Here is a 25,848-nt window from a genome sequence, read left to right as displayed (position 1 = left end):
ATACCGGCTCCTCACCGGGAGACCGTGTGAGTTGGTGGGTATGCAGGCATGGATTGCAGGCATGGATTTACCGTGTGATACCGGCTCTTCATCGGGAGACCGTGTGAGTTAGCGGGTATACAGGCATGGATTGCAGGCATGGATTTACCGTGTGATACCGGCTCTTCATTGGGAGACAGTGTGAGTTGGCGGGTATGCAGGCATGGATTGCAGGCATGGATTTACCGTGTGAAATTGGCTCCTCACCGGGAGACCGTGTGAGTTGGCGGGTATGGAGGCATGGATTGCAGGCATGGATTTACCGTGTGATACCGGCTCCTCACCGGGAGACTGTGTGAGTTGGCGGGTATGCAGGCATGGATTGCAGGCATGGATTTACCGTGTGATACCGGCTCCTCACCGGGAGACCGTGTGAGTTGGTGGGTATGCAGGCATGGATTGCAGGCATGGATTTACCGTGTGATACCGGCTCCTCACCGGGAGACCGTGGGAGTTGGCGGGTATGCAGGCATGGATTGCAGGCATGGATTTACCGTGTGATACCGGCTCCTCACCGGGAGACCGTGGGAGTTGGCGGGTATGCAGGCATGGATTGCAGGCATGGATTTACCGTGTGATACCGGCTCCTCACCGGGAGACCGTGGGAGTTGGTGGGTATGCAGGCATGGATTGGAGGCATGGATTTACCGTGTGATACCGGCTCCTCACCGGGAGACCGTGTGAGTTGGCGGGTATGCAGGCATGGATTGCAGGCATGGATTTACCGTGTGATACCGGCTCCTCACCGGGAGACCGTGTGAGTTGGCGGGTATGCAGGCATGGATTGCAGGCATGGATTTACCGTGTGATACCGGCTCCTCACCGGGAGACCGTGTGAGTTGGTGGGTATGCAGGCATGGATTGCAGGCATGGATTTACCGTGTGATACCGGCTCTTCATCGGGAGACCGTGTGAGTTGGTGGGTATGCAGGCATGGATTGCAGGCATGGATTTACCGTGTGATACCGGCTCTTCATCGGGAGACCGTGTGAGTTGGCGGGTATGGAGGCATGGATTGCAGGCATGGATTTACTGTGTGATATTGGCTCCTCACCGGGAGACCGTGTGAGTTGGCGGGTATGCAGGCATGGATTGCAGGCATGGATTTACCGTGTGATACCGGCTCCTCACCGGGAGACCGTGTGAGTTGGCGGGTATGCAGCTCTAAGTCTGACACACCTGTGCCGGTGGTTTGGCCAGTGTGAGGTCCAGGGCCCAGCACTCCACACCGGGCACAGCTGACAGGCTTCATTCATGCTAAGAATGGGAGGGAGGACCAAGACGTGCAGGACTCTGCTGTTGATGAGTTGTCATTCTTCATCAAGTGTACTTTCTCTTATTGAAAATTGTTGTTTTTTTCTTTTGCATTATGTGAGATGTATTTACATCCATTATTGGAACCGTGAACAAATAATGTAAATTACAAATACAGTCCTGGGGGCTGCAGGTGCACAGACTGACAGCGGGGGGCGGAGCCCGAGAAGGGCGGGGCCAGGGGTGGGGGCGGGGTTTAGCGGAAGGAGCGGTATCCCATCGGTGGGCGGTGCTAGGTCCGCACAGACTGACATCACCTGGAGCCAGAGGAGCGCTGGGTGGGCAGGTCCAGAGTGGCGGAGAGGCGGGTCCAGCCGAAGGTGCGGTATGCGATTGGTGGGCGGTGTTGGGAAGGCGGGGCCACCGCGTGTTTACCGGAAGCGCTGGGTGCGTGAAGCCAACGCATGCGCAGTGCCACGGTCAGTGGCCCGGTGGGTGCGGGGAGGCTCAGGTTAGGGCGGTGGGCGTGGTTACCCTTTCTGTGACATCATTGGCGGAGCGGCTTTAGTAAGTTTGTGATAGGCGGAGTCTGGCGCTGAGCCGCCTGAGAACGCTCTCGGTGATTGGTGGCGCCACGCTCGGCTCCGCCCTGACCTCGCGCCGCGTCTCTCGCTACGTCCACGCGGACTCGGGTTCTGTCTGTGATTGGCCCGCGGGTAATGACGTCACGGTACAGGCCATGGGCAGCAGAGCGAGCGTGAGGGTGGAGCAGAGGAGAGCAGCAGGAGAGGCAGGTGAGGAGGGAAGGGAGGAGGAGGAGGAGGAGAGAGAGGAGGAGGAGGAGGAGAGACAGGTGAGGAGGAGAGGAGGAGGAGAGCAGCAGGAGAGGCAGGTGAGGAGGGAGAGAGAGGAGGAGGAGGAGGAGAGACAGGTGAGGAGGAGAGAGGAGGAGAGCAGCAGGAGAGGCAGGTGAGGAGGGAGAGAGAGGAGGAGGAGGAGGAGAGACAGGTGAGGAGGAGAGAGGAGGAGAGCAGCAGGAGAGGCAGGTGAGGAGGAGAGGAGGAGTAGAGAGGAGGAGAGCAGCAGGAGAGGAGAGCAGCAGGAGAGGCAGGTGAGGAGGGAAGGGAGGAGGAGAGAGGAGGAGAGCAGCAGGAGAGGCAGGTGAGGAGGGAGAGAGAGAGGAGGAGGAGGAGAGACAGGTGAGGAGGGAGAGAGAGGAGGAGGAGGAGGAGAGACAGGTGAGGAGGAGAGAGGAGGAGAGCAGCAGGAGAGGAGAGCAGCAGGAGAGGCAGGTGAGGAGGGAAGGGAGGAGGAGAGCAGCAGGAGAGGCAGGTGGGGAGGAGAGAGGAGGAGAGCAGCAGGAGAGGGAGGAGAGGAGGAGGAGAGAGGAGGAGAGCAGCAGGAGAGGCAGGTGAGGAGGGGAGAAGAGAGGAGGAGAGCAGCAGGAGAGGCAGGTGAGGAGGGAAGGGAGGAGGAGAGCAGCAGGAGAGGCAGGTGAGGAGGGAAGGGAGGAGGAGAGCAGCAGGAGAGGCAGGTGAGGATGGAAGGAGGGAGAGAGAGGAGGAGGGAAGGGAGAAGGAGAGGCAGGTGAGGAGGAGAGGAGGGGGAGAGGCAGGTGAGGAGGAGAGGCAGGTGAGGAGGAGGAGAGGCAGGTGAGGAGGGAAGGAGGGAGAGAGAGGAGGAGAGGGAGAGAGGAGAGCAGCAGGAGAGGTAGGTGAGGGGAAGGTGAGGTGAGGAGGAGAAGAGGCAGGTGAGGAGGAGAGGAGGGAGAGAGAGAGGAGGAGAGGCAGGTGAGGAGGAGGAGAGGGGGAGAGAGAGAGGAGGAGAGCAGCAGGAGAGGTAGGTGAGGAGGAGAAGAGGCAGGTGAGGAGGGAGAGGAGGAGACCAGCAGGAGAGGCAGGCGAGAAGGGAAGAGGGAGGGAGAGAGGAGCAGGAGAGGCAGGTGAGGATGAGGGAAGGGGAGGAGAGGCAGGTGAGGAGGAGAGAGGAATTATGAGCCCACATCCCTCAGCCTGTCCATGGGGGTAAACACTGCCATGGAAATGCTGGCCGAATAGTGGACTCGGGGGATTTTTAGGGGGCGGTGCAGGGGCCCCCGTGCACAGCCCCATCACGCATTCCACTGCCCGTAATTTGGGCAGTGGAATGCTCGACGGGTGGTGCTGCACCGCCACATTGCAGCCAGCCCCATTAGGAGCCCACTGCAGTGTTAAGGCCCTGTTCCCCACTGGGCCGGCGGGGTTCAGGTCGCACATGCAGTGTAGCCAGTGTCATGGTGAGGGCCATAGTTCCCAGATCCAGTGCCTGCTGTCGTTGATGTAACTAGGGAGAAGTGCAAATGCTGCAGGGACTGTGCTCATGCCCATCGCTATCAGGGCATCGGTCAGTGGGTACAGCACAACTTGCGCAGACTACGAGGTGGACAGTCTTAAATAAATGGAAGGCCTGTGTGTTGGGGCTTTCCAGCACACACACAAAAACAAACTCCTTGCTGTACTTTTCGACCTTTTCTTGTCTGCAAAATGATCCTGTGTTAAACACTGGAAAGCAAGGTCGCCCCAGACATAGCTGAGTGGACTGCATCCTTAGTGGCATTGGGGGGGGGGTAAGCACCCAGAACAGAGGAGACCCATGGTCTAAGTAAATATATCATGACCCAAGAATGGGGCACACTCCTAACTGAGCTCCAAGCTACTGCTAAAATGACCGCTTTAGGACACACCCCTCAGTAGCCCACATGACTGTGTAATTTGCAGGCACGGCACTGGTGACTTCTGGTCGTTTTATACTCCATCGGTGATGTCAGTTGTGCATCCCTACAACATTTGCTGGCCGAACATGTCCCTCTTCCTCTGTCCTCTGGTGGAGCTCATCTCAGCTAGTCCGTCCTTGCTGGTTTCTCAGTCGTCACCATCATACAGTGTGTACCTGTAATGTCATATTATTTGTATAGTAGTTGGAAGCTTGCCTGATGCTACCGAGAGAATATCAAATGGCTGCAAAGCACACTCTTAACTGTTCCTGTTTTGTGGAGCATGTAAGCAGCCGAGTTACACACGATGCCCCTATTTTCAATATATTACCCTGAAACTACCATTCTGTTGTCTATAATTATTTGAAAGGACATGGGTAAATGTTCTTTTATATATACTAGTACTCCTGTTTTGGCTGTACCTTGCTATGTTAAAGTTAAGAAAATCAATAAAAGAGATTTTTTTGGTAAATTAGTTCATTGGGGACAGCAGGTAGAACATCATTTTGCAAACTATTTTTGGTAAGCTCTACCCACTGCTCAGTGTGGTCTCCAAAGCCATCCTAGGTCCCCTCTAATATCACTATTTGCTTGTCCCACAGTTATTCCACTTTGCCAACTGTAACGAGTTCTGCACCCTGTGTCCAGGGTCATGACGCGCTGTATCAAGAACTTCAATAAATACATAGCTGGGAAGGTGTCCAGGTGTAAATGCGACGGTGTAGGGCTGAAGGTGTCCAGGTGTACATGCGACGGTGTAGGGCTGAAGGTGTCCAGGTGTACATGCGAAGGTGTAGATGGAAGGTGTCCAGGTGTACATTCGAAGGTGTAGGGCTGAAGGTGTCCAGGTGTACATGCGAAGGTGTAGATGGGAAGGTATCCAGGTGTACATGCGAAGGTGTAGATGGGTAGGTGTCCAGGTGTACATGCGAAGGTGTAGATGGGTAGGTGTCCAGGTGTACATGAGAAGGTGTAGATGGGAAGGTGTCCAGGTGTACATGCGACGGTGTAGGGCTGAAGGTGTCCAGGTGTACATGCGAAGGTGTAGATGGAAGTTGTCCAGGTGTACACGCGAAGGTGTAGATGGAAGGTGTCCAGGTGTACACGCGAAGGTGTAGATGGAAGGTGTCCAGGTGTACATGCGAAGGTGTAGGGCTGAAGGTGTCCAGGTGTACATGCGAAGGTGTAGATGGGAAGGTGTCCAGGTGTACATGCGAAGGTGTAGATGGGAAGGTGTCCAGGTGTACATGCGAAGGTGTAGATGGGAAGGTGTCCAGGTGTACACGCGAAGGTGTAGATGGAAGGTGTCCAGGTGTACATGCGAAGGTGTAGATGGAAGTTGTCCAGGTGTACACGCGAAGGTGTAGATGGGAAGGTGTCCAGGTGTAGATGCGAAGGTGTAGATGGGAAGGTGTAGGGCTGAAGGTGTCCCAGGTGTACATGCGATGGTGTAGATGGGAAGGTGTCCAGGTGTACATGCGAAGGTGTAGATGGGTAGGTGTCCAGGTGTACATGCGAAGGTGTAGATGGGTAGGTGTCCAGGTATACATGCGAAGGTGTAGATGGGTAGGTATCCAGGTGTACATGAGAAGGTGTAGATGGGAAGGTGTAGATGGGAAGGTGTCCAGGTGTACATGCGAAGGTGTAGATGGGTAGGTGTCCAGGTGTACATGCGAAGGTGTAGATGGGAAGGTGTAGATGGGTAGGTGTCCAGGTGTACATGCGAAGGTGTAGATGGGTAGGTATCCAGGTGTACATGAGAAGGTGTAGATGGGAAGGTGTAGATGGGTAGGTGTCCAGGTGTACATGCGAAGGTGTAGATGGGTAGGTGTCCAGGTGTACATGCGAAGGTGTAGATGGGTAGGTATCCAGGTGTACATGAGAAGGTGTAGATGGGAAGGTGTAGATGGGAAGGTGTCCAGGTGTACATGAGAAGGTGTAGATGGGAAGGTGTAGATGGGAAGGTGTCCAGGTGTACATGAGAAGGTGTAGATGGGAAGGTGTCCAGGTGTACATGCGAAGGTGTAGATGGAAGGTGTCCAGGTGTACATGCGAAGGTGTAGATGGGTAGGTGTCCAGGTGTACATGCGAAGGTGTAGATGGGTAGGTATCCAGGTGTACATGAGAAGGTGTAGATGGGTAGGTATCCAGGTGTACATGAGAAGGTGTAGATGGGAAGGTGTCCAGGTGTACATGCGACGGTGTAGGGCTGAAGGTGTCCAGGTGTACATGCGAAGGTGTAGATGGGAAGGTGTCCAGGTGTACACGCGAAGGTGTAGATGGGAAGGTGTCCAGGTGTACACGCGAAGGTGTAGATGGAAGGTGTCCAGGTGTACATGCGAAGGTGTAGGGCTGAAGGTGTCCAGGTGTAGATGGGAAGGTGTACATGGGAAGGTGTACATGCGAAGGCGTAGGGCTGAAGGTGTCCCAGGTGTACATGCGATGGTGTAGATGGGAAGGTGTCCAGGTGCACATGTGAAGGTGTAGGGCTGAATGTGTCCACGTGTACATGCTGAGGTGTGAATGTGAAGGTGTACATGTGAAGGGGTCCCGGGGTAGATGCGAAGGCCTCCAGGTGTGCTGTTGAGGCGCTGGGATGCCAAGGTCACACAGTGTGGCGCTGGGATGCTTGAGGTCACACAGTGTGCTTTAGAGGCGCTGGGATGCTTGAGGTCACACAGTGTGCTGTAGAGGCGCTGGGATGCCCGGGTCACACAGTGTGCTGTAGAGGCGCTGGGATGCTTGAGGTCACACAGTGTGCTGTAGAGGCGCTGGGATGCCCGGGTCACACAGTGTGCTGTAGAGGTGCTGGGATGCTTGAGGTCACACAGTGTGCTGTAGAGGCCCTGGGATGCTTGAGGTCACAGAGTGTGCTAGAGAGGCGCTGGGATGCTTGAGGTCACAGAGTGTGCTAGAGAGGCGCTGGGATGCTTGAGGTCACAGTGTGCTGTAGCGGCGCTGGGATGCTTGAGGTCACACAGTGTGCTGTAGAGGGGCTGGGATGCCCCTGTCTCAATGTGCTGTAGAGGCGCTGGGATGCTTGAGGTCACAGTGTGCTGTAGAGGCGCTGGGATGCCCGGGTCACACAGTGTGCTGTAGAGGCGCTGGGATGCGTGAGGTCACACAGTGTGCTGTGGAGGCGCTGGGATGCTTGAGGTCACACAGTGTGCTGTGGAGGCGCTGGGATGCGTGAGGTCACACAGTGTGCTGTGGAGGCGCTGGGATGCTTGAGGTCACACAGTGTGCTGTAGAGGCGCTGGGATGCTTGAGGTCACACAGTGTGCTGTAGAGGCGCTGGGATGCTTGAGGTCACACAGTGTGCTGTAGAGGCGCTGGGATGCTTGAGGTCACACAGTGTGCTGTAGAGGCACTGGGATGTCCCGGTCACACTGAGCAGAGGCGCTGGGAATGCGTGAGGTCACACAGTGCTGTGGAGGCGCTGGGATGCTTGAGGTCACACAGCGCTGTAGAGGTGCTGGGATGCCACGGTCACAGTGTGCTGTAGAGGTGCTGGGATGCTTGAGGTCACACAGCGCTGTAGAGGTGCTGGGATGCCCTGGTCACAGTGTGCTGTAGAGGTGCTGGGATGCTTGAGGTCACACAGTGTGGAGCTGGGATGCTTGAGGTCACAGAGTGTGCTGTAGAGGCGCTGGGATGCTTGAGGTCACAGTGTGCTGTAGAGGTGCTGGGATGCCCCGGTCTCAGTGTGCTGTGGAGGCGCTGGGATGCGTGAGGTCACACAGTGTGCTGTGGAGGCGCTGGGATGCTTGAGGTCACACAGTGTGCTGTAGAGGTGCTGGGATGCTTGAGGTCACACAGTGTGCTGTAGCGGTGCTGGGATGCTTGAGGTCACACAGTGTGCTGTAGCGGTGCTGGGATGCTTGAGGTCACACAGTGTGCTGTAGCGGTGCTGGGATGCCCGAGGTCACACAGTGTGCTGTAGCGGTGCTGGGATGCCCGAGGTCACACAGTGTGCTGTAGAGGCCCTGGGATGCTTGAGGTCACACAGTGTGCTGTAGAGGTGCTGGGATGCCCGGGTCTCAGTGTGCTGTAGAGGCGCTGGGATGCTTGAGGTCGCACAGTGTGCTGTAGAGGCGCTGGGATGCCCGGGTCTCACAGTGTGCTGTAGAGGTGCTGGGATGCTTGAGGTCACACAGTGTGCTGTAGAGGCGCTGGGATGCTTGAGGTCACACAGTGTGCTGTAGAGGCGCTGGGATGCTTGAGGTCACACAGTGTGCTGTAGAGGCGCTGGGATGCTTGAGGTCACACAGTGTGCTGTAGAGGCACTGGGATGCTTGAGGTCACACAGTGTGCTGTAGAGGCGCTGGGATGCCCGGGTCACACAGTGTGCTGTAGAGGCGCTGGGATGCCCGGGTCACACAGTGTGCTGTAGAGGCGCTGGGATGCTTGAGGTCACACAGTGTGCTGTAGAGGCGCTGGGATGCCCGGGTCACACAGTGTGCTGTAGAGGCGCTGGGATGCTTGAGGTCACACAGTGTGCTGTAGAGGCGCTGGGATACCCGGGTCACACAGTGTGCTGTAGCGGTGCTGGGGTGCCCGGGTCACACAGTGTGCTGTAGAGGTGCTGGGATGCCCCGGTCTCTGTGTGCTGTAGAGGCGCTGGGATGCCCGGGTCGCACAGTGTGCTGTAGAGGCGCTGAGATGCTTGAGGTCACACAGTGTGCTGTAGAGGCGCTGGGATGCTTGAGGTCACACAGTGTGCTGTAGAGGCGCTGGGATGCTTGAGGTCACACAGTGTGCTGTAGAGGCGCTGGGATACCCGGGTCACACAGTGTGCTGTAGAGGTGCTGGGATGCCCCGGTCTCTGTGTGCTGTAGAGGCGCTGGGATGCCCGGGTCGCACAGTGAGCTGTAGAGGCGCTGGGATGCTTGAGGTCACAGTGTGCTGTAGAGGTGCTGGGATGCTTGAGGTCACACAGTGTGCTGCAGAGGCGCTGGGATGCTTGAGGTCACACAGTGTGCTGTAGAGGCGCTGGGATGCTTGAGGTCACACAGTGTGCAGTAGAGGCGCTGGGATGCCCGGGTCACACAGTGTGCTGTAGAGGCGCTGGGATGCCCGGGTCTCACAGTGTGCTGTAGAGGCGCTGGGATGCTTGAGGTCACACAGTGTGCTGTAGAGGCGCTGGGATGCTTGAGGTCACACAGTGTGCTGTAGAGGTGCTGGGATGCTTGAGGTCACACAGTGTGCTGCAGAGGCGCTGGGATGCTTGAGGTCACACAGCAGTGCTGCAGAGGCGCTGGGATGCTTGAGGTCACACAGTGTGCTGTAGAGGCGCTGGGATGCTTGAGGTCACACAGTGTGCAGTAGAGGCACTGGGATGCCCGGGTCACACAGTGTGCTGTAGAGGCGCTGGGATGCCCGGGTCTCACAGTGTGCTGTAGAGGCGCTGGGATGCTTGAGGTCACACAGTGTGCTGTAGAGGCGCTGGGATGCTTGAGGTCACACAGTGTGCTGTAGAGGTGCTGGGATGCGTGAGGTCACACAGTGTGCTGTAGAGGCGCTGGGATGCTTGAGGTCACACAGTGTGCTGTAGAGGCGCTGGGATGCTTGAGGTCACACAGTGTGCTGTAGAGGCGCTGGGATGCGTGAGGTCACACAGTGTGCTGTAGAGGCGCTGGGATGCTTGAGGTCACACAGTGTGCTGTAGAGGCGCTGGGATGCCCGGGTCACACAGTGTGCTGTAGAGGCGCTGGGATGCTTGAGGTCACACAGTGTGCTGTAGAGGCGCTGGGATGCTTGAGGTCACACAGTGTGCTGCAGAGGCGCTGGGATGCTTGAGGTCACACAGTGTGCTGTAGAGGTGCTGGGATGCTTGAGGTCACACAGTGTGGTGTAGAGGCGCTGGGATGCTTGAGGTCACACAGTGTGGTGTAGAGGCGCTGGGATGCTTGAGGTCACACAGCAGTGCTGCAGAGGCGCTGGGATGCTTGAGGTCACACAGCAGTGCTGCAGAGGCGCTGGGATGCTTGAGGTCACAGAGTGTGCTGTAGAGGTGCTGGGATGCTTGAGGTCACAGTGTGCTGTAAGGGTGCTGGGATGCCCCGGTCTCAGTGTGCTGTAGGGGTGCTGGGATGCCCCGGTCTCAGTGTGCTGTAGAGGCGCTGGGATGCTTGAGGTCACACAGTGTGCTGTAGAGGCGCTGGGATGCTTGAGGTCACACAGTGTGCTGTAGAGGCGCTGGGATGCCCGGGTCACACAGTGTGCTGTAGCGGCGCTGGGATGCCCGGGTCTCACAGTGTGCTGAGGAGGCGCTGGGATGCCCGGGTCACACAGTGTGCTGTAGAGGCGCTGGGATGCGTGAGGTCACACAGTGTGCTGTAGAGGCGCTGGGATGCTTGAGGTCACACAGTGTGCTGTAGAGGCGCTGGGATGCTTGAGGTCACACAGTGTGCTGTAGAGGCGCTGGGATGCGTGAGGTCACACAGTGTGCTGTAGAGGCGCTGGGATGCTTGAGGTCACACAGTGTGCTGTAGAGGCGCTGGGATGCCCGGGTCACACAGTGTGCTGTAGAGGCGCTGGGATGCTTGAGGTCACACAGTGTGCTGTAGAGGCGCTGGGATGCTTGAGGTCACACAGTGTGCTGTAGAGGCGCTGGGATGCTTGAGGTCACACTGTGCTGTAGAAGCGCTGGAATGCGTGAGGTCACACAGTGTGCTGTAGAGGCGCTGGGATGCTTGAGGTCACACAGTGTGCTGTAGAGGCGCTGGGATGCCCGGGTCACACAGTGTGCTGTAGAGGCGCTGGGATGCTTGAGGTCACACAGTGTGCTGTAGAGGCGCTGGGATGCCCGGGTCACACAGTGTGCTGTAGCGGCGCTGGGATGCCCGGGTCACACAGTGTGCTGTAGAGGCGCTGGGATGCCCGGGTCACACAGTGTGCTGTAGAGGCGCTGGGATGCGTGAGGTCACACAGTGTGCTGTAGAGGCGCTGGGATGCGTGAGGTCACACAGTGTGCTGTAGAGGCACTGGGATGCTTGAGGTCACACAGTGTGCTGTAGAGGCGCTGGGATGCCCGGGTCACACAGTGTGCTGTAGAGGCGCTGGGATGCTTGAGGTCACACAGTGTGCTGTAGAGGCGCTGGGATGCTTGAGGTCACACAGTGTGCTGTAGAGGCGCTGGGATGCTTGAGGTCACACAGTGTGCTGTAGAGGCGCTGGGATGCGTGAGGTCACACAGTGTGCTGTAGAGGCGCTGGGATGCTTGAGGTCACACAGTGTGCTGTAGAGGCGCTGGGATGCCCGGGTCACACAGTGTGCTGTAGAGGCGCTGGGATGCTTGAGGTCACACAGTGTGCTGTAGAGGCGCTGGGATGCCCGGGTCACACAGTGTGCTGTAGAGGTGCTGGGATGCTTGAGGTCACACAGTGTGCTGTAGAGGCGCTGGGATGCTTGAGGTCACACAGTGTGCTGTAGAGGCGCTGGGATGCTTGAGGTCACACAGTGTGCTGTAGAGGCGCTGGGATGCTTGAGGTCACACAGTGTGCTGTAGAGGCGCTGGGATGCGTGAGGTCACACAGTGTGCTGTAGAGGCGCTGGGATGCTTGAGGTCACACAGTGTGCTGTAGAGGTGCTGGGATGCTTGAGGTCACACAGTGTGCTGTAGAGGCGCTGGGATGCTTGAGGTCACACAGTGTGCTGTAGAGGCGCTGGGATGCTTGAGGTCACACAGTGTGCTGTAGAGGCGCTGGGATGCGTGAGGTCACACAGTGTGCTGTAGAGGCGCTGGGATGCTTGAGGTCACACAGTGTGCTGTAGAGGCGCTGGGATGCTTGAGGTCACACAGTGTGCTGTAGAGGCGCTGGGATGCTTGAGGTCACACAGTGTGCTGTAGAGGCACTGGGATGTCCCGGTCACACAGCAGTGCTGCGGAGGCGCTGGGATGCTTGAGGTCACACAGTGTGGTGTAGAGGCGCTGGGATGCTTGAGGTCACACAGTGTGCTGTAGAGGCGCTGGGATACCCGGGTCACACAGTGTGCTGTAGCGGTGCTGGGGTGCCCGGGTCACACAGTGTGCTGTAGAGGTGCTGGGATGCCCCGGTCTCTGTGTGCTGTAGAGGCGCTGGGATGCCCGGGTCGCACAGTGGGCTGTAGAGGCGCTGGGATGCTTGAGGTCACAGTGTGCTGTAGAGGTGCTGGGATGCTTGAGGTCACACAGTGTGCTGCAGAGGCGCTGGGATGCTTGAGGTCACACAGTGTGCTGTAGAGGCGCTGGGATGCTTGAGGTCACACAGTGTGCAGTAGAGGCGCTGGGATGCCCGGGTCACACAGTGTGCTGTAGAGGCGCTGGGATGCCCGGGTCTCACAGTGTGCTGTAGAGGCGCTGGGATGCTTGAGGTCACACAGTGTGCTGTAGAGGCGCTGGGATGCTTGAGGTCACACAGTGTGCTGTAGAGGTGCTGGGATGCTTGAGGTCACACAGTGTGCTGTAGCGGCGCTGGGATGACCCGGGTCTCACAGTGTGCTGTAGAGGCGCTGGGATGCCCGGGTCACACAGTGTGCTGTAGAGGCGCTGGGATGCGTGAGGTCACACAGTGTGCTGTAGAGGCGCTGGGATGCTTGAGGTCACACAGTGTGCTGTAGAGGCGCTGGGATGCTTGAGGTCACACAGTGTGCTGTAGAGGCGCTGGGATGCGTGAGGTCACACAGTGTGCTGTAGAGGCGCTGGGATGCTTGAGGTCACACAGTGTGCTGTAGAGGCGCTGGGATGCCCGGGTCACACAGTGTGCTGTAGAGGCGCTGGGATGCTTGAGGTCACACAGTGTGCTGTAGAGGCGCTGGGATGCTTGAGGTCACACAGTGTGCTGTAGAGGCGCTGGGATGCTTGAGGTCACACAGTGTGCTGTAGAAGCGCTGGGATGCGTGAGGTCACACAGTGTGCTGTAGAGGCGCTGGGATGCGTGAGGTCACACAGTGTGCTGTAGAGGCGCTGGGATGCTTGAGGTCACACAGTGTGCTGTAGAGGCGCTGGGATGCTTGAGGTCACACAGTGTGCTGCAGAGGCGCTGGGATGCTTGAGGTCACACAGTGTGCTGCAGAGGCGCTGGGATGCTTGAGGTCACACAGTGTGCTGTAGAGGCGCTGGGATGCTTGAGGTCACACAGTGTGGTGTAGAGGCGCTGGGATGCTTGAGGTCACACAGTGTGGTGTAGAGGCGCTGGGATGCTTGAGGTCACACAGTGTGGTGTAGAGGCGCTGGGATGCTTGAGGTCACACAGTGTGCTGTAGAGGTGCTGGGATGCTTGAGGTCACACAGTGTGCTGCAGAGGCGCTGGGATGCTTGAGGTCACACAGCAGTGCTGCAGAGGCGCTGGGATGCTTGAGGTCACAGAGTGTGCTGTAGAGGTGCTGGGATGCTTGAGGTCACAGTGTGCTATAAGGGTGCTGGGATGCCCCGGTCTCAGTGTGCTGTAGGGGTGCTGGGATGCCCCGGTCTCAGTGTGCTGTAGAGGCGCTGGGATGCTTGAGGTCACACAGTGTGCTGTAGAGGCACTGGGATGCTTGAGGTCACACAGTGTGCTGTAGAGGCGCTGGGATGCTTGAGGTCACACAGTGTGCTGTAGAGGCGCTGGGATGCCCGGGTCACACAGTGTGCTGTAGCGGCGCTGGGATGCCCGGGTCTCACAGTGTGCTGTAGCGGCGCTGGGATGCCCGGGTCACACAGTGTGCTGTAGAGGCGCTGGGATGCCCGGGTCACACAGTGTGCTGTAGAGGCGCTGGGATGCTTGAGGTCACACAGTGTGCTGTAGAGGCGCTGGGATGCTTGAGGTCACACAGTGTGCTGTAGAGGCGCTGGGATGCGTGAGGTCACACAGTGTGCTGTAGAGGCACTGGGATGCTTGAGGTCACACAGTGTGCTGTAGAGGCGCTGGGATGCCCGGGTCACACAGTGTGCTGTAGAGGCGCTGGGATGCTTGAGGTCACACAGTGTGCTGTAGAGGCGCTGGGATGCTTGAGGTCACACAGTGTGCTGTAGAGGCGCTGGGATGCGTGAGGTCACACAGTGTGCTGTAGAGGCGCTGGGATGCGTGAGGTCACACAGTGTGCTGTAGAGGCGCTGGGATGCTTGAGGTCACACAGTGTGCTGTAGTGGCGCTGGGATGCCCGGGTCACACAGTGTGCTGTAGAGGCGCTGGGATGCTTGAGGTCACACAGTGTGCTGTAGAGGCGCTGGGATGCCCGGGTCACACAGTGTGCTGTAGAGGTGCTGGGATGCTTGAGGTCACACAGTGTGCTGTAGAGGCGCTGGGATGCTTGAGGTCACACAGTGTGCTGTAGAGGCGCTGGGATGCTTGAGGTCACACAGTGTGCTGTAGAGGCGCTGGGATGCTTGAGGTCACACAGTGTGCTGTAGAGGCGCTGGGATGCGTGAGGTCACACAGTGTGCTGTAGAGGCGCTGGGATGCTTGAGGTCACACAGTGTGCTGTAAAGGCGCTGGGATGCTTGAGGTCACACAGTGTGCTGTAGAGGTGCTGGGATGCTTGAGGTCACACAGTGTGCTGTAGAGGCGCTGGGATGCTTGAGGTCACACAGTGTGCTGTAGAGGCGCTGGGATGCGTGAGGTCACACAGTGTGCTGTAGAGGCACTGGGATGCTTGAGGTCACACAGTGTGCTGTAGAGGCGCTGGGATGCCCGGGTCTCACAGTGTGCTGTAGCGGCGCTGGGATGCCCGGGTCTCACAGTGTGCTGTAGAGGCGCTGGGATGCCCGGGTCACACAGTGTGCTGTAGAGGCGCTGGGATGCTTGAGGTCACACAGTGTGCTGTAGAGGCGCTGGGATGCTTGAGGTCACACAGTGTGCTGTAGAGGCGCTGGGATGCTTGAGGTCACACAGTGTGCTGTAGAGGCGCTGGGATGCGTGAGGTCACACAGTGTGCTGTAGAGGCGCTGGGATGCTTGAGGTCACACAGTGTGCTGTAGAGGCGCTGGGATGCCCGGGTCACACAGTGTGCTGTAGAGGCGCTGGGATGCTTGAGGTCACACAGTGTGCTGTAGAGGCGCTGGGATGCCCGGGTCACACAGTGTGCTGTAGAGGTGCTGGGATGCTTGAGGTCACACAGTGTGCTGTAGAGGCGCTGGGATGCTTGAGGTCACACAGTGTGCTGTAGAGGCGCTGGGATGCGTGAGGTCACACAGTGTGCTGTAGAGGCGCTGGGATGCTTGAGGTCACACAGTGTGCTGTAGAGGTGCTGGGATGCTTGAGGTCACACAGTGTGCTGTAGAGGCGCTGGGATGCTTGAGGTCACACAGTGTGCTGTAGAGGCGCTGGGATGCGTGAGGTCACACAGTGTGCTGTAGAGGCACTGGGATGCTTGAGGTCACACAGTGTGCTGTAGAGGCACTGGGATGTCCCGGTCACACAGCAGTGCTGCGGACAGGCTGAGTCCAGGACAGGCTCCTCCCACCCCTGCTGCTGAGTCCTGGTGACTGAGCAGAAGTGCCCCTCCCGTACCCCGCCCTCCCTCCCCCCGGGGCTCTTTACTCTGTGACTCAGCCCTCACTGCTGGCTGGTATAAAGCCAGAGACTGCCTCTGAGGCGTGTCTGAGCAGCAGCTCTGGTGGGTGAGACCTACTGGCACCTGAGGAGCAGCTACAGAGGGACTCCTGCATCTGACTGTGTGAGGTGGGCATGTCTCTTCTCTCCCCTCGGCGCTCTCTGGGCTTCCCTGTGCCTCTCCGTGCACACTGACCCTCTAATGTGTTGCCCTGAGTTTCACTAGCAGTCTCATGTGCCTACCTGAGGCTCCCTAGCAGTCTCGTGTGCTTCCCTGAGGCTCCCTAGCCGTCTCATGTACTTCCCTGAGCCTCACTAGCCGTCTCGTGTGCTGCCCTGAGCCTCACTAGCAGTCTCGTGTGCTGCCCTGAGCCTCACTAGCAGTCTCGTGTGCCTCCCTGTGCCTCAGTAGCAGTCTCGTGTGCCTCCCTGTGCCTCACTAGCAGTCTCGTGTGCCTCCCTGTGCCTCACTAGCAGTCTCGTGTGCCTCCCTGTGCCTCACTAGCAGTCTCATGTGCTAGGTACCCTGAGTTTCACTACACTCATATCCGTCCCTGATCCTCATTAGCAGTCTCATGAATTTCTCTTTTCCTCAGTAGCAGTCTCATGTACTGCCCTGAGTCTCACTAGCAGGCTCATATCCGTCCCTGTGCCTCACTAGCAGCCTCGTGTGCTGACCTGTGTCTCCCTTGGGCCTCCCAGGTGGGCATGTCTCTTCTCTCCCCTCAGCGCTCTCTGTGCTTCTTATGGCCTCTCTTGCTTGCACTCTCATCTGTTGCCCTGAGCATCAATAGCAGTCTCATTATCCTTCCCTGGGCCTTACTAGCAGTCTCGTGCTGCACTGAGCCTCACTAGCAGTCTCAAATCCGTCCCTGTGCTTCTCTTGCAGTCTCAGGTGCTGCCCTGAGGCTCACTTCGTACTCCCTTGTCTCTCATTGGCACTCACTTGCCCCCCGTGTTCTTCCCTCGATGCCGGACTGGACATACCGGGCATCAGGCTGGAAGGGTGGGGGGCACTTGTGTTACTGGGGGTGGTTTTGTATCAGTGCACCAGTTCAAAAAGCACTGCAGTGTTCCTTGTGTATCCAGCAGTTTTCAGGCAGTTATTAAAGTGCCACGATAACTGGTGATTATTGTACCTGCTGGAGAGATCAGTTTGTCTAGTGGCAGGTTTGACTTAACTAAGGTAGCGCAGAGGGTTCATGTCCCTGCTGCAAATAGTTTTTTACTATGCAGATCACGGAGCTGTGCTTTATGTGCAGTGCTCAGTGTGTTACTGCTGTTGTCACAGAGCTTGTGGTTACTGGCAGTTCATAAGTTACAATCATAACCTAGCATTATCCCAAGTTTGCTAAAAGGGTTTGTTTGGGTAGAAATCAATGTATTAGTAAAGTCACCTCTAACCGCTGTGTCAAGCGTCCCCAGGCCAAGGACTCTTAGAAATGCCACCAGTGTGGATGACGTGTGAATCCTACTCCTTGTAGCGCCCTTTGTCTCGTGTAACACTTTCTATACATTGATGTACACACGTATGTTTCATTGTCACTGTGTGCGTGATGTAAAGTGCTCCGACACCCTACGCTGGGGAGAGGCGCTATAAAACAAATGAAGTACATGTGCGAGAGGCGCTATGGAGAGAGGGTGACGTGGGAAGCACTGAAGAGCCCCAGTAAGGACTGTCCTACCCTGTGCACTGTACGTCATCATTAACTGAGCTTTGAGAGAATAACGCCACTGAATATCGAGTGAAACGTCTTGTGGAACGCACCGTTTTTGCCATTTTTCCCACATTTGCTTATGGGTGAGAACCACGCCAAGCCCCATGGTAATGGTCAGGCTCGCTCTCTATGTACCCTGTGGGGGCTGATCCGACACAATGTGCCAGAGCTGTTTTGGGGTCCCCACTCTTGCGCGCCCCGTGTTCCTTCCCTGGCACTCTCGCGCGCCCCCTCTTTCCTTCGCTGGCACTTTTGTGTGCCCCGTGGTCCTTCGCTGGCACTTTTGTGTGCCCCGTGGTCCTTCGCTGGCACTTTTGCACGCCCGTGGTCCTTCGCTGGCACTTTTGCGGCCCCCGTGTTTCTTTACTGGCACTCTTGCCTGCCCCTTCACTGGCAATCATGCGCCTGTGTTTCTTCATTGGCACTTTTGCGTGCCCCGTTTTTCTCCACTGGCACTCTCGTGTGGCCCGTGGTCCATCACTGGCACTCTCGTGTGCCCCGTGGTCCATCACTTGCACTCTTGTGTGGCCCCCGTGGTCCTTCACTGGCACTCTTGTGTGCCCCCGTGGTTCTTCATTGGCACTCTTGTGCGCCCCGTGGTCCTTCACTGGCACTCTTGTGCGCCTCGTGGTCCTTCACTGGCACTCTTGTGCGCCCCTGTGATCCTTCACTGGCACTCTTGTGCGCCCCTGTGGTCCTTCACTGGCACTCTTGTGCGCCCCCCCGTGGTCCTTCACTGGCACTCTTGTGCGCCCCCCCTTGGTCCTTCACTGGCACTCTTGTGCGCCCCCCCCGGTCCTTCACTGGCACTCTTGTGCGCCCCCGTGGTCCTTCACTGGCACTCTTGTGCACCCCCCTGGTCCTTCACTGGCACTCTTGTGCGCCCCCGTGGTCCTTCACTGGCACTCTTGTGCACCCCCCTGGTCCTTCGCTGGCACTCTTGTGCACCCCCCTGGTCCTTCGCTGGCACTCTTGTGCGTGCCCCCGTGGTCCTTCGCTGGCACTCTTGTGCGTGCCCCCGTGGTCCTTCGCTGGCACTTTTGCGTGCCCCGTGGTCCTTCGCTGGCACTTTTGCGTGCCCCGTGGTCCTTCGCTGGCACTCTTGCTCGCCCCCGTGGTCCTTCGCTGGCACTCTTGCGCGCCCCCGTGGTCCTTCACTGGCACTCTTGCGCGCCCCCCGTGTTCCTTCACTGGCACTCTTGCGCGCCCCGTGGTCCTTCACTGGCACTCTTGCGCGCCCTCCGTGGCCCTTCACTGGCACTCTTGCGCGCCCCGTGGTCCTTCACTGGCACTCTTGCGCGCCCCCCGTGGTCCTTCACTGGCACTCTTGCGCGCCCCCGTGGTCCTTCACTGGCACTCTTGCGCGCCCCCCGTGGTCCTTCACTGGCACTCTTGCGCGCCCCCCGTGGTCCTTCACTGGCACTCTTGCGCGCCCCCGTGGTCCTTCACTGGCACTCTTGCGCGCCCCCGTGGTCCTTCACTGGCACTCTTGCGCGCCCCCCGTGGTCCTTCACTGGCACTCTTGTGCGCCTCCCCGTGGTCCTTCACTGGCACTCTTGTGCGCCTCCCCGTGGTCCTTCACTGGCACTCTTGCGTGCCCCCGTGGTCCTTCACTGGCACTCTTGCGCGCCCCCCGTGGTCCTTCACTGGCACTCTTGCGCCCCCGTGGTCCTTCACTGGCACTTTTGCGTGGTCCTTCACTGGCACTCTTGCGCCCCCCGTGGTCCTTCGCTGGCACTTTTGCGTGCCCCGTGGTCCTTCGCTGGCACTCTTGCTCGCCCCCGTGGTCCTTCACTGGCACTCTTGCGCCCCCCGTGGTCCTTCGCTGGCACTTTTGCGTGGTCCTTCACTGGCACTCTTGCGCCCCCCGTGGTCCTTCGCTGGCACTTTTGCGTGCCCCGTGGTCCTTCGCTGGCACTCTTGCTCGCCCCCGTGTTCCTTCACTGGCACTCTTGCGCGCCCCCCGTGGTCCTTCACTGGCACTCTTGCGCGCCCCCGTGGTCCTTCACTGGCACTCTTGCGCGCCCCCCGTGGTCCTTCACTGGCACTCTTGCGCGCCCCCCGTGGTCCTTCACTGGCACTCTTGCGCGCCCCCCGTGGTCCTTCACTGGCACTCTTGCGCGCCCCCCGTGGTCCTTCACTGGCACTCTTGCGTGCACCCCGTGGTCCTTCACTGGCACTCTTGCGCGCCCCGTGGTCCTTCACTGGCACTTTTGCGTGGTCCTTCGCTGGCACTCTTGCGCCCCCGTGGTCCTTCGCTGGCACTCTTGCGTGCCCCGTGGTCCTTCGCTGGCACTTTTGCGTGCCCCGTGGTCCTTCGCTGGCACTCTTGCTCGCCCCCCGTGGTCCTTCACTGGCACTCTTGCGCCCCCGTGGTCCTTCACTGGCACTTTTGCGTGGTCCTTCACTGGCACTCTTGCGCCCCCCGTGGTCCTTCGCTGGCACTTTTGCATGCCCCGTGGTCCTTCGCTGGCACTTTTGCGTGCCCCGTGTTCCTTCGCTGGCACTCTTGCTCGCCCCGTGTTCCTTCGCTGGCACTCTTGCTCGCCCCCCGTGTTCCTTCGCTGGCACTCTTGCTCGCCCCCCGTGTTCCTTCGCTGGCACTCTTGCTCGCCCCCCGTGTTCCTTCGCTGGCACTCTTGCTCGCCCCCCCGTGTTCCTTTGCTGGCACTCTCGCTCGCCCCGTGTTGACTGGCACTCTCACGAACCCTCCCTGTGCTACCTTTGTGCCCCTTGTGTCACCTGCACCTCTTTTCCCTAGCGCTCTCTGTGCTCCCTGTGTCCTCTGGGCACAGCTGTTTATGCTTCCCTGCTCCCGTGAGCACCCCTGCATCCTGGGGGCACCCCAGTGCCCCTGTCACATGAATGCTTAAGTGCTCCCTTCAACTTGGGTCTGTTCTCCCTTATTGCCTTCCCATGTGCGTAGAAGCCTCTCTGCTGTCCCCTCATGGGCCTAGAGGTGGGCGATCCAGGCACCTCGAGCCCAGAACGAGCCGAGCTTTCATGTGGCTTCTGCCAAGAAAAAGCATTGAGACCCCGTGTAGTGGCTGAATTACCCAATGTGAAACAAGAAGTTCTGCTTGAGCAGAGTGCTTGTCCCGGTGCAGAGACCTCATTTCAGCCGCTTCCCCTGGAGCATTGTGCAACCCTTGGGTGGGGAGGCCGCTGCCCCAGGCTTCTCTTGGGCCTGGGAGCCGAGGCTGTGTGCAGTGAGCATAAGACATTAGACTCCCCTTGTATTCCTCTGGTGACATCGCTGCCACGACGCAGGAATGTTTTATGTCCATATTTGAAATTCACTTGTGCAGTAATGCAGTCTGATGTACTAAGATGAAACACCTCTGCACGGTAAGGAAATACTAATATATGAATTATGAAGAGACTGTCATATTTTTACCTTTTTAATTTTTTTTAAATATGATTTACATACCTAATATTACATGGCCCAGTGCCCACCGTTTGAAGTCCGACTCCTGCCGGGGTACCCCTTCTCAGGTGTCGTGCCCACTCTCCTGGGGTGAATACCCACCGTTTCCCATCTGTGCCCCCACAGGACCAGCCATGAGCCACAGCGCCGAGCAGGTGAACCTGAGCCGCCAGGAGGTGTGCGGCATTCTGCGGGAGGAGCTGTACAACGAGGCCATCTTCCGCCAGTCCTACACCCACATCTTCATCGTGGTGGGCGCCTCGGTGAGTACGGCCAGCTAGCCTCTGCCACCCTGTGTTCAAGAAGTTGAGGGATGGGGCCCGAGAACCAACAGGGATTCCTTGGTCTTGGAATCATGAGAAGGACCCTGGGCCTGAGAGGAATGAGACGGTCCCAGGTGTCTGGCATTCATGAGACGAGATTTGGGCTCAGTCATGAGACAAACCCTGGGCCTCAGATTTGTGAGGTGTATCGCAGTTCTGAGAGGTGTGAGACAGTGCCTTGGGCTAAGAGACTTGAGACTGTCCCTGGGTCTCAGTACTGAGGCGGTCCCAGGGGCTGACTGTCCTGAGACGAACGCCTGACCGAGAGTCATGAGACAAACCGTGGGCCTGAGAGTCATGAAGTGGTCCTTGGCCTGAGAGGCGTGAGGTGCTGCCTGTGTCTGAGAGGTGTGAGCCTGTCCATGGTTCATTGAGGCATGAGACAGTGCCTTGGGCTTAAAGACACAAGAAAGTCTCTGGGTCAGAGAGTAATGAGACGGTACCAGGGTCTGAGAATCATGAGACATACCCAGTGCCTGAGATTCATGAGGTGTATCCAGGGTCTGAGAGGCACGAGGTGGTCCTTGGGTCTGGGAGGCATGAGACAGTACCTTGGGCTAAGAGAAGTGAGACTGTTCCTGGGTCTGAGAGGAGTGAGACGGTCCAAGGGAGTCATGAAACAAACCCAGGGTCTGAGAGGTGAGGTGGTCCCTGGGTCTGACAATGTTGAGGCGAACCCTAGGCTGAGAGTCATGCGAAACACCCTGGACCTGAGATTTGAGACAAACCCTGGGTATGAGAGGTCTGAGCCTGTTTTTGTGTCAGAGAATAGTGAGACGGTCCCAGGGTCTGACCATCCTGAGACGGTCCCTGGGCTAAGAGTCATGAGACCAATCCTAGGCCAAGAGGCAGGATTGGGATGCCTTGGTCTTTTAATCATGAGACTGACCCTGACCCTGAGGTGTGTCCAGGGTCTGAGAGGCGTGAAGTGGTCCTGGGTCTGACAGTCCTGATACCAGCCCTGGGCCAAGAGCTATGCAACGAACCCTGGGCTGAGAGGCAGGAGGTTGTTCCTTGGTCTTGGACTCATAAGATGGACCTTGGGCCCCCGAGGCAGTCCATGGGTCTGGGAGCCGTGAGATACTGCCTTGGGCCAAGAGGCGTGAGACTGTTCTGGGTCTGAGAGTAGTGAGACGGTCCTAGGGTCTGAGAATCATCAGACGAACCCTAGACTGATTCAGATAACAAACCATATGCCTGAAGGTGTTTCCCGGGTTTGAGCAGGGTGAGGCTGGTCTGAGTCTGAGAGTGGTAAGGCGGTCCCAGGGTCTGAGAATCATGAAAAGAATCCCAGGTGGAGAGTCGTGAGACAAGCCTTGGGCTGAGAGGCATGAGTTGGTCCCTGGATCTGAGAGAATGAGGTGGTTCCAGGGTTTGAAAATCATGAGACAAACCCTGGGCCTGAGAGCCATGAGACGAACCGTGCCTGAGATATGTGAAGGGTACCTGGGGTCTGAGAGGTATGAGGTGGTCCTTGAGTCTGGGAGACTTTGCTTTGGTCTAAGAAGTAGGAGGCTGTCCTTGGGTCTTATAGGAGTGAGATGGTGCTAGGGTCTGAGAAACAGGAGACAAACCCTGGGACTGAGAGTCATGAGATGCTGGGCCTGAGATTTGTGAGGGGTATGTGGGATGTGAGAGGTGTGAAGTGGTGTGTTGGTCTGGAATTATGAGACACTCTTGAGCATGAGGGATACCCAGGTGTGAGGCGGTCCCTTGGCCTAAGAGGCATGAGACGGTGCATTAGACTGCGAGTCAATAGGCAAAACCTGGGTCTAAGATTTGTGAGGTGTACCCAGGTTCCAAGATGTGTGAGGCTCAGGTTTTCTGAGAGAAGTGAGCCTGTCCCTAGGTCCTAGAGGGGCGTGAGCCTGTCCCTGTGTCCGAGAGGGGCGTGAGCCTGGGTCTGAGAGGGGCAAGCTTGTCCCTGGGTCTGAGATGGTGTGAGCTTGTCCCTGGGTTTGGCTAAGAATCTGCTTTCAAAATTTACAGTGTCAGCCTGAGGATCATTGGTGTTCTGATCTCGAACACCTTAGTCTAGGAATGTATAGGGTTGCCCAAGAGTGGGTGAAACTTCTCAGCCAGGATATCTAGGGCCCCTGTTGCCATTCACAGCAGAGGGCGGGACCATTGACAATATGTGACACATGACAACCAGGACATTGCAAGTTGTTATTTATCAGTAAGACTGAGCCAGGACATTGCAAGGTGTTATTTATCTATAAGCCTGTGCCAGGACATTGCAAGGTGTTATTTATCAGTAAGACTGAGCCAGGACATTGCAAGGTGTTATTTATCTATAAGCCTGTGCCAGGACATTGCAAGGTGTTATTTATCTATAAGCCTGTGCCAGGACATTGCAAGGTGTTATTTATCTATAGGTCTGAGCCAGGACATTACAAAGTGTTATTTATCTAAGTCCGAGCCAGGACATTACAAGGTGTTATTTATCAGTTAGTCTGAGCCAGGACATTGCAAGGTGTCCTGTTATGCGGTTTCTACTTGGGTAATAGGACTGCGTGCCTAGGATGGCAGAAAGACAAAGTGAGGGAGACTGAGTCTATCCACAGCTTGAGTGACTGTCGACCTAACTCATGGCTGACGTTGCGTCACCCTAACTCCCAAACCCACAGGGTGAAAGGTGAATGTGGCAACTGGCAAGAAAAAAAAGGGATAACCTGTTTGAAAATAGTCCTGGGCCAGGGTCAATCAACTAAATTACAAAGACAACACTCCAGGGTACACTAAACATCTATCTGCAAACCTCCCAGGTCTGCACTGATTCGAAAAATATGGCAACCTGAACAGGACGCTCTGACTCCCCAAGAAAGCCATGGAAACAGATCATACCCTTCTCATGTTGTTATTCATGCATGTCAAGGAGAGACAAAAAGATGCAAACTATGTTTTTGATGCATTTATTGAAAGTATTGCAATCTGACTTATAAAGCGTGCGTTGTGAAAATTAGGCAGATGAACAAAGCGAAGTAATCAGCATTCCGAACACGGTAAAGAAGATAAACAATCCAACCTTGTATGTGGCTCTAGATGTTCTAGAGGTTCCTACCTAACCTTAAGTCTATGCTGAGAGCATAGTGGGAGTACCCTTGTGCCTGCCCCAATCTTGGGGGTTAACCCTAACCCCATAGCCTGAGACAATGTCAGGAGTCAGTCTGTGGTGTAGATGGCAATCCTCTCAAGGCTAGGAGATCAGCGCCAGCCCAGCTGCATTTCACACAGCCGAGCAGATTCTCATAGTTTGTTGAGATTTAGAACAGTGGTACGAGTCCTGCAGCTTGACATTTAGGTAAGTAACTGCACAGAAATGATGCATTTACCTCGGGCAAATGAATAAAGGCAGTTAAACGTATGGGGAGTTTTCACCAAATGCGGGGAAGATCGATCGGTACCATAGGAATACTACACGGGCCGATGAAGCTCCCATTGTATCTATCGAAGTGAAAGAGCTGCATGCATCTGCCAAGTGTCAGTTCAAACTGGAAATAAAATTGTTTTTTTTTTCATTCTGTGGCAAACCTAATTCAAGTGTTGAACTTTACGCTGATTCTCTTAATCTAACTTTTCCTAAATAAATCTTGCAATTCTGAAGTTGCCAGTCAACAGAGAATGTAAAATGATGTATTTATACCGTATATCTTGCTGCCTTCAGCACAACTTAAGATATATGTTGGTGTCTCAGTAAAAAACGATAACTAGCTGGGGTGCGCACAAATGTTTCTGGTTGCAGTGAGTCGCGCTAGTTTCCTTTCCATGGGAGCAATGTTTTCCGTCTTCCTAAGGGACCGAAAGGAAGAAATGACTCCACATGTTAGTGGTCTGTGTACGCTGTCCAAGGACCTTAAGAAATTCAGCTCCCTTTGAGCGGAGAACTTTGGAAAAGTTCAGCAGTGAGCAGGTGGTTTACTTATTGTGAGGCCCTTGTGATACTGGAGTACAATCCGGCTGTATGGAAGGGCCTGGCAACAACCAGCATTTACATGGACAATTGATATATGAAAGAAATACTTCTCTTCTAGGGGCAGAAATGGATACCTAGGTTGGGAATCGGAGAGGAGGGCTTGAATGATGAGATCGAGCGGCTACCTGTAGCTTGCAGATGAACACCTGGAGGAGACGTGGCTCCACATGCTGATAGAGTTTCTTTTGTCTCCTGTCTTTGCGGTACATTTAGGTGGACCCTATGAGCAGCAGTGCTTGGTTTCTGGGTAAGAATCACTGCTTTTTTGCCCAGATTCTGTAGCCAATGCTTATAGCCCAGAATAATTAAGGAACCTGAGCCAGGTTCCCGTTGAAGTTGTCATTTTTATAACAACTACATTGGAAATTCAAATACTTTATTACCAGTGACTTCTCGGCCAGAGGTAAAAGCTTGAGGATGCTGTGGTTCCCGAAAGCCCATTGTGGTTCTGAAATTTGACTTTATTCAGAAATCCTTTATGAAAGTCCTGGGAGCATCTTCTGTTACCATGTGCCCTTTCGGTTTGACTTGTGGTCCGGTTTCTAGTTAGAGATTGCTGTTTTTGGAATAGCGGTCAGTGACTGTCCCACAGGCTCTAGAGTGATGATGTTGTGTGTAGTGTCTGAAGTCTCTGAATCGATTCAGTGAAGCTCCCACCCTTAAGGTGGCGGCCAGGTTGTACCAATGTATGGACGCAACTGGAGATTACATTCCGGGCTGCAGATGTTTCCAGAACCTTGTGATAGCCAAAAAAAAAGCCGCCGCTGCTTTGCCACCACGAGCGGAGCTTGGAGGGGACTGAGTAGGACACCAGGGGGGAGGTCTCGAAGGTGAGAGCGATGCCGC

The 25,848-nt window shown here is 56.4% G+C and overlaps 1 protein-coding gene across 4 annotated transcripts in view; it reads left to right on the top strand.

Moving 5' to 3' along the window:
- The first annotated feature begins 2,010 nt into the window (after positions 1–2,010).
- Positions 2,011–25,848, top strand: part of G6PD (glucose-6-phosphate dehydrogenase) — a 120,706-nt gene continuing 96,868 nt past the window's right edge. Inside the window, exons 1-2 of one of the 4 annotated variants that reach the window (XM_069209282.1) lie at positions 2,011–2,087; positions 20,830–20,966. In XM_069209282.1, the coding sequence (XP_069065383.1) occupies positions 2,033–2,087; positions 20,830–20,966 (192 nt within the window). In that variant the 5' untranslated portion in view covers positions 2,011–2,032. Of the gene's footprint in view, positions 2,088–2,798; positions 2,828–3,118; positions 3,133–15,571; positions 15,688–20,829; positions 20,967–25,848 lie in introns of those variants that run through there. The other 3 variants (XM_069209284.1, XM_069209286.1, XM_069209283.1) reach the window with 3 other exon arrangements.

Source organism: Pleurodeles waltl, chromosome 10 (assembly GCF_031143425.1).
Source record: "Pleurodeles waltl isolate 20211129_DDA chromosome 10, aPleWal1.hap1.20221129, whole genome shotgun sequence".
Lineage (NCBI taxonomy): Eukaryota > Metazoa > Chordata > Amphibia > Caudata > Salamandridae > Pleurodeles > Pleurodeles waltl.
Note: the sequence above shows the minus strand (reverse complement) of the source record. Positions and strands in the feature narration are given on the sequence as shown.